Raw genomic sequence first — 7,911 nt, 5'->3', positions numbered from 1 at the left:
CCCCCGCCCCGCTCCCCCATTCTCATCTTCTCCAAATCGCGCTGTGCGGGGAACCCTCTCCCCCGGTACCCACTGCTTCAGGATGCACCCCGAACTCCTCCACTTCAAGGGCAAAGCCGTTTGAGATCTGCCTCCTGCTTTTCAGCCTTGTTTCTTGACATTTGTTTATTTACTAATTATTGATCGAGCACTTACTGTGCTGGGCGCTGTTGACGGTGCTGGGATCAGATGGTAACAGTCGAGATTACAATGTAGAACGGTCTAGATCAGTTCAGATAACAGACTGGGTCACAGACTGGTCAGTCTGTGCTGACATTCTGCAGAGGACTGGGTTTGGGGCAGGGAGACTGGCACAGTCTCAGAGAGGTAGCAGCTGACTACTCTCCACTCAGCGGGTACATCCGGGGCACCAGGCCGGGGGACCGTCAACTGACATGGCGGGGGCAGGGAGCAGGTGTTCCAAACTCAGCTGGAGGTGCGCTGCGCTGATGGTTATGGTGTTTTACCTGTCCTGGGCAGGTTTCTGCCAAGTCACCAAAGTCCTGAGAAGGGACTGATCAACCCTTTTATAGCCCAAAAACATCACCCTGAAACTCCCACACAATTACTTCACACGGCTGCAAAAAACGAAGCCGTTTCTTCTGCATCCAATATCTGGGCTCCAGTTACAATGTCACCAGGGCCACCTCATTGAATGCCCGCGAGTTATACAATGAGTATTGGGCATCGCACAGTCACATTGCAATGAAAGATGAGAGCAATCTGACATCCGGGCACCTGGGACTGGCGTAGGGCAGCCTCCTGGTCAGGTAAGACACATGCCATCCCCGTGACCTCCAGGCCTGTCCACCTGCCTGACTGTCCAAGACTGAGCACCTGCCTCATCTGTGTGCTGCGTCGTCTCGTTGGCTTCTTATGAGCACCCAGGTAGGGGTCTCTATTTTGGCAGATGAAGACCCTGAAGTCCAGAGAGGTTAAGTCACTTACTCCAGGTTTGACAGCCGCTTAAACCAAAGCCCATTCTCTCCACGCTGCACTTTAGGGCTGCTGAGTCTGACAGCAAGGATTCACGAAACCTGTCCTCATTTAATTCCGCTACCCAATGTCCTAGATATCGTCTGTTCCTAATGTCACGCTTTGTCGAACAGGAACATCACCCACACATCTTCCCTGGGCCCAGATAGGCAGTCAAGCTGCCAGCCAGCCCAGCCATCCCCAGTGTGAGCCGCTCGCCCTGCTGCTAGTGATGGCAGTTCCCCTCTACGCTAATCTCATGATGGGCTTGACTTCTTAGGAGCCCCACTCAGATGGGAGTCAAGAGGAAACGCCCCCTGGTGCCCCTGCTGGCCACCCAAGGTCTCTAGCTTGCACTGAGCGAACTCGTGTCCATCATTAATAGTATCAGGCACAGGCTGCCTTCAGTGTCTGTCAGGGAATGGAATCTGAAGTCAGCAAACCCGGGTTTGGGTCTTGGTTCCGTCCTTTCCCATCTGTGTGATTGAGGCCAGTTGCTTGATTTCTCTGGTTGGCCCTCATTTGCCTCGACTCTGCAGTGAGGAAGTGCCGCGGTCCAGCCACGACAGGATCCAGGGGGCCCCGAAGGTGGGCAAGGCGTCGGCGTGGGAGACAGTCGACTACACAACTCAGAGGCGGTGTGACACTGTTCCGTTTTGTTGTGATTTGAGTACAACTTTTATACTTTCTATTTTGGCATTTGATTATACGTTGTGGTTAAGGTAGCAGGGGGTTAAATTTCTGTGGTTAGGCGAAGCAGAAAAATCTTATAGAGTATATTATTATTAATATTCATGATTAACTAGTACATTTTTCTCTCAATCATTAGAACAGAACTACCTGATGAAACCATCTAAACTTTTAATTCTTGTATCTATTACGTAAGATACAGTTTGATTTAAGTAAAGGTGATAGATAGATGTATTCATAACAGCAAGCATTGGCTTGTGGGCAGACATTGTTCTTCTTTCTGCCTGAAGAAATCTTTTAAATGCTATTTGATTTATGCTATATCTAACGTTCGAGCTGAACCTTTCTCATAGCTGTTCAAAAGTTTCCTTGGTGCAGTAATGAGGAAAATATTTATAAAAATCAGTTTTACAAAGCTGCTTTCATAAGCTAAGTTTCTATTCCTTTGTTTTTTAAGCACCAAGGAGGTCCTGACCTAGCCAGCCTTTCTATAAAACTTAAACTACTATAAGGCACATGAATTCCATCTTTATTCACTATATGTATACTATCTTTATTATAAGCTCCTGTATAAGGCAAAGGAAGATCAGGTAATCTTTTCATACTATTAGCCCCCTCAGGGGGATACCAGAGTTTTCTATTTATCCACTAGGCCCCAAAAGGAGGCCCTTCCATAGTAGGCACAGGCTTATGAGTAAATTTCTTATCCTTTACTAATTTTTCTACTAACTGCGTGGGAACAGGAGTATAAACTGGTTCCAGTCATTCAGCTTGTTATAATTCATTCATAACATCTTTAAGAGGCGCATCAAAAGGAATTTCCCTTAATAATTGTTCAAATAAAGGGTTTACGCATTCTGGACACGTCAGGGTGACTAGAGCTGATTCCATACTCAGGGAATTTACTATGTTTTCCTCAGAGCCAATTTTGAGGAAATCCATTTGTATAGCGTCTACACTTACTAGAATTTGTGCTGCCCAAATTCCCCCTATTAATAGGATCGTTTCTAAGAAACCAATTATCCCTAAACACATGCCACGTCCTCGTTCTTGACGATGCATTCCTTGAAGCCTCTGTCCCCATCTCCGGACCTTGTCACGCAGTAGGGTAGAAAGAGGACGCGGCAAGGAAGGCTAGCATCACCCCCACTACTTATCCAGTGTGAACCTGCCACCATGTCCAGCAGTCAGAGCCAAGTTCTCAAGCCACTAGCAGGCTGAGTTCTGGGGCCCGCCTATGCAATGAGGCCACTATTCGGGTTTGCATTGAGTTAAATCCGTCGATCGTGTCTGAGAGAGACGTACCCGAATCCCAGACTCGGCCAATCCTCCCCTTTTTTTTTAATTAAATGTTTTTATTTTCGACTAATCTTAGATTTACATACAAGTTGTAAACACAGTTCCCATCTACCTTTCACCCAGTTCATCCCAATGTCGACACATGGTACCCTTGTCGAAACTAAGAAAGTAACGTGCTGCATTACATCTTTCAGACTTCATTCAGATTTCCCCAGTAGTCCCACTCATGTTCATTTTTTTGTTATTGTTTCAGGATCCAATCCAGAATGTCACATTGCGTCTAGTACAATCCCTTTTAATAACGCAAGCCCAATCCCTGGCGATCACACTGTTTATCCACTGTGCAGATCCCTCCCAGACACTTCCCAATCCATCCAGAGGGACGGGCTGGACCTCAAGGGACGGGACAGCTGTGCTCTTTTTCCATCTGCATTTCCATCTGCATTTTCTCTGATGGTGGACACATGTCACTATATAGTTGTCACAACCCATAAGATGTATCACGCCACGAGCGAACCCTGATGTGAAATTGTAACCTTCTTTTTGCGAGCCACGTAACGTCAACATCGCCTTGAGTTAAAGTGCTGACGTTTACCTAACCCGATGTTGGCATTTAGAGCGTTTCTTCTTTTTGTTGTTATAAATATGGCTACATGAATAATTAAATGCATAGCCTTTGTTCACATTTGAAACAGTTTCTTTGGAGGACGTCTAGAAGTGAGATTGCCAGATTAGAGTATTAAGGGTTGAAACCACTACCACGGTTGAAACTTCTACTGTGGTCCGTGTCCTTCCAGATATTTCTACTGTGGTCCGCGTCCTTTCGGAATTGGAATGTTATCTTTAAGGAAAGTATCTGAGGCCAAGCCAGTGGGGAGATCTGGGATCATTGGCCCTGTTCATGTGTCTCTAATCCTGTCATGTGGGCAACTAGCATCCATGCCTGTGTTTTGAAACCGGCAAGGCATGGGGCTGGTTTTGTTCAAGAATGCAGCTACATGAGCGTGTGACTGTCCCTCCACCTGAGACTGTTTTAAAATAATTTTGGCCAGCATTTTAAAGCAGGGGGATTTCTCATTAAAATCTGCATTTCTCTTTTCTTTTGAAACTTGGAGATACTGGCTCCCTCTGCCTGCGTCTGTAGTCACAGGGCAGGGCTGACTGACTTGTGGACAAGCAAGTTCTTAGCAACCACCATGCCCCCTCATTTCCTGAGTGTCGGAAGCGAGTGTCTATTTAGCATCAGGCTTGCACTATTGATTTCCTTGCAGAGGGAAATATTTCTCTGGACCCATGTCTATCGAAATTAGCGGGGGAATCAACAGAGAGAGTCAAGTAATTTTTCTAACTTCGCTTTTCTCATACTCAGCTCATCCTGTTTATCTAGCCAGCTCCTCATCACATTGCTCTCCTAAGCCCTGTTCACTCAGAAATTCTAGAGCTGCTACTGCCTCTTAATGCCCTTTTTCCCATTTTTTTTTAAATTAAAGTATAACTTACATGCAGTAAAATCCATTCTTTGTAGTGTATCATTGTGTGAATTTTGCCAAATACAATCACATAGTCATTTCAAAATCCAGACACATTTGCACATATTCATAGCAGCACTATTCAGAAGAGCCAAACTCTGAAGCTGCCCAGTAGTCCATTGATGAATGAATGGATAAACAAACTGATATAGCCATCAGTTTGGAATATTATGCAGCCTTAAAAAGGAAGGAACTTCTGTCACATGCTACAACATGGATGAACCTGGAGGACGTTGTGGTAAATGAAATAAGCCAGACACAAAAGGACATATGAATATGATTCCACTTATATGAGGTTCCTTGAGTCGTCAAATTCAGAGACAGAAAATAGCATAATGGTTGCCAGGGGCTGGGAGAGAAGGAATGGGGAGTTAGTGTCTTATGGATACAGAGTTTCAGTTTTGCAAGATAAAAACAGTTCTGGAGATGATGGACGGTGGTGATGGTTACATAACTGTGTGAATATTCTCAAAACTACTGAACTGTACACTTAGAACTAGTTAAGATGGTAAATTTTATGTTATGTTTTTCTTACCACATTTTTAAAATCCAGACATGGTACAATTCATCACCTCAAACATTGTCCCGAGCCCAGCCCCTGGCAACCGTGACCTGTTTTCTGTCACTGTAGTTTTGCCGTATAAATGGAACCATACTGTGTGTAACCCTTTGATATTTCCTCTTTCACTCAGTACCATGACTTTGAGATTTTTTTCCCCTTGTTTTTCTTACCCTTACGTGTGTCAATAAATTGTTCCTTTTTATTGCTGAGTAGTATTCCATGGTGTGCATGTATTTATCAGATTATTTATCCTCTCCCCCGTGGGGGGACATTTGGGTTGTTTTCAGATTTGGGCAAATAAAAATAAAAGCCACTATAAACATTCGCATCCATTCACGTCTTTGTTTCACTTGGATAAATACCGAGGAATGGGATCACTGGGTCGTAGGATGCGTGTGTGTTTAACATGAAGAGAAACTGCCACGCTTCCTTTCAAAGTGGCTGCCCCCTGTTACCTTCCCACTAGCTGTGAATCAGAGTTCTAGATGCTCCACATCCTCGTCAGTGCTTGTTATTTTTATTTTTATTTTTTTTTAAGCATACGGATGGGGTTTCTTTAAATGATAGATTCACAGGAAGTTGCAAAAAATAGTCCAAAGAGATCCTGTGTACCCTTCGCCCAGTTTTTCCCAGCGGTAGCATCTCGTCTATACTATAGAACCATGTCACAACCAAGACGTTGCCACTTCTCCTGCAAACCCAGAGCGATCCTAGTGGATGTCTCTAAAAGTGCTGAGAAACCTGTCATTCCAGCACCAACCGAGCACCATCAGCCTGTTGAACCTCATCCCCCTGTGAACTGCGGGCTTGGTGGGCGGGGAGCTGGGTCAGCCCGCGAAGTCACTGTTTGCCTCCTGGCCTTTCTTGCAGAGCACATTCATCAACAGACCTGCCCTGGGTATCCTGCCTCCAGAGAACTTTGTAGAGAAGCTGCGGGAGTCCCTGATCTCGGTGAGTCCGTGGGAACAAACCCCCCACTGTGCTGCTAGGACCCACCTCTGCCTTCCTGTCTTCCTGCCTTCCCGCCCCCGCCCTGCCGCCCCTGCAGGAAAGGCTGTTCTCATCTCTTGCAGGCGGCACCAGCTGGGGAAGAACAAGGCTGAGATCCATAACGATAAAGAATGGGGTGTTCCTACTTCACTCTTACTCTTTGTGCCGTTTCTTTCACGAACAGTGTTTTTACTTGTCCTTTTGAAGAAAGGAAGGGGTTCCTTGTGTGCAGGAAAAAGGGAACTCAGGAGAAATTAGTATTTGTCCCATGACAGGAGGCTTGCATATGTTATTCAACCCGCCCCAACGTTTCCATTTCAGTTGTTACAATGATTAAAATCATTCAGAACCTCAACTTCCCACCTGCAAAATGTGGATGTCTCAAGGGGTGGCAGTTGCATCAGGAGGGACAGACTGGGCTTTCCTTTGCCCTTTTTTCCTGTCCTCCCTCCAGCCTCGGGGCTTCTGGGCTCCTCCGCCACCCCTGGACGAGCCCGAGTCCACTCTCCCAGGCCGACTGCTTCTGGGACATCCCTGGTTCCCTCCCAGTCTCCCTCTGCCTCCCACAGCTCCCAAGGCCAGCTTGCAGCCCACAGAGGCACCATACCAGCTGAGGGAGGCAGACTCGAGATGAAACTGAGCCCACAGCTGTTCCTCTCCCTGCAGGTGGCTCCCAAAGGAATGTCCCAGCTCATCACCATGGCCTGCGGCTCCTGCTCCAATGAAAACGCCTTCAAGACCATCTTCATGTGGTACCGGGTGAGATTTGGGGCATGAACACACACACAGGCTCCCCAGCACCCAGCCACAGACTCACCCCTTGTGTGACTGTTCATCCCAGCTGGCCAGAGTATTGGACATCAGTGACCATGCTCAAAACCCAGAGAGGGCCACTGCCTGGATGGGGCTTTCCAAACATCCTAGTGGGGTACGGTGCAGAGAGCCGAGGCTTTGGCACCAAACTTCCTCCATATAATTACACTATTTTACCTGGACTAACACATACCATCTCAGCAGATCTCAGTGGTTGCTAACAGGAGAGTAATGTACCCTGTGTATTCTATTTATTTCGTTACAAGCACAATTAACAATCTCATGCTTTAGTACATAAGTGTAATGATCATGTCGCACGTACTCAGAGAGAGTGAGGAGGCTTTGACCAGAAATAAAATAACAAAGATTTGTTCAAGGGTCTTAAGGTTGACAATCCAGAAACACTACTAGGCAATACCCAGAGTGTCTGAAGGAGAAAGAAAAGTTTGGGACTTTCATGGTAATAAGTACATTCTTCAGAAGGGTCTGCATTCTTAGCTCCTGGATTGGTCCAAGAAGGTAACTGTCAGGTGTCCAGTGGTCTAGACAAGGGAACCTGTTCTTCTTGAGGTCATTCTGGAGGTTTGATGTGTATCCAGGCTCTGACACACAGCAGCCGCACTGATGTACGTCTAGGCATTGACAGGGGACTGGGAAGTTCAAAAGTTTAAGTTCCCAGACTCAGTTATAACAAGAATAACCATTTCCTCAAGCCTCAGCCCACTTGGAGTTGACAACTTAGCAGCTTGACCACAGCGACTCCATTTTATTTCTTCACTCTGTTCCTCAATCAACACCTGAGATCAGCTCTTGAGTGAGCATTCTCCAGTGGTCCGGGCTAACTGTGGGTTTGAGTGGAAGTAGAAGCCCCTCAGACCCCAGAACGTCTCTGAGATTTTGTTCTGTTTTGTTTCGTCAGAGCAAGGAAAGGGGTCAAACAGGTTTCTCCAAAGAGGAACTGGAGACATGCATGGTCAACCAGGTAAGTGGAGCTGCCAAAAGCCCGCTCAGGCT

General features: G+C 46.4%; 1 protein-coding gene across 1 annotated transcript in view; it reads left to right on the top strand.

Moving 5' to 3' along the window:
- Window positions 1–7,911, top strand: part of ABAT (4-aminobutyrate aminotransferase) — a 36,697-nt gene that overhangs the window by 18,012 nt on the left and 10,774 nt on the right. The window contains exons 6-8 of the mRNA XM_025048390.1: window positions 5,965–6,045; window positions 6,751–6,843; window positions 7,817–7,879. Coding sequence (XP_024904158.1) covers window positions 5,965–6,045; window positions 6,751–6,843; window positions 7,817–7,879 — 237 coding nt within the window. The remainder of the gene's footprint in view (window positions 1–5,964; window positions 6,046–6,750; window positions 6,844–7,816; window positions 7,880–7,911) is intronic.

The sequence above is a fragment of the Pteropus alecto genome, unplaced genomic scaffold (assembly GCF_000325575.1).
Source record: "Pteropus alecto unplaced genomic scaffold, ASM32557v1 scaffold44, whole genome shotgun sequence".
Classification (NCBI taxonomy): Eukaryota; Metazoa; Chordata; class Mammalia; order Chiroptera; family Pteropodidae; genus Pteropus; species Pteropus alecto.
The sequence above is the reverse complement of the archived record's forward strand: the minus strand, read 5'-3'. Positions and strand labels throughout refer to the sequence as shown.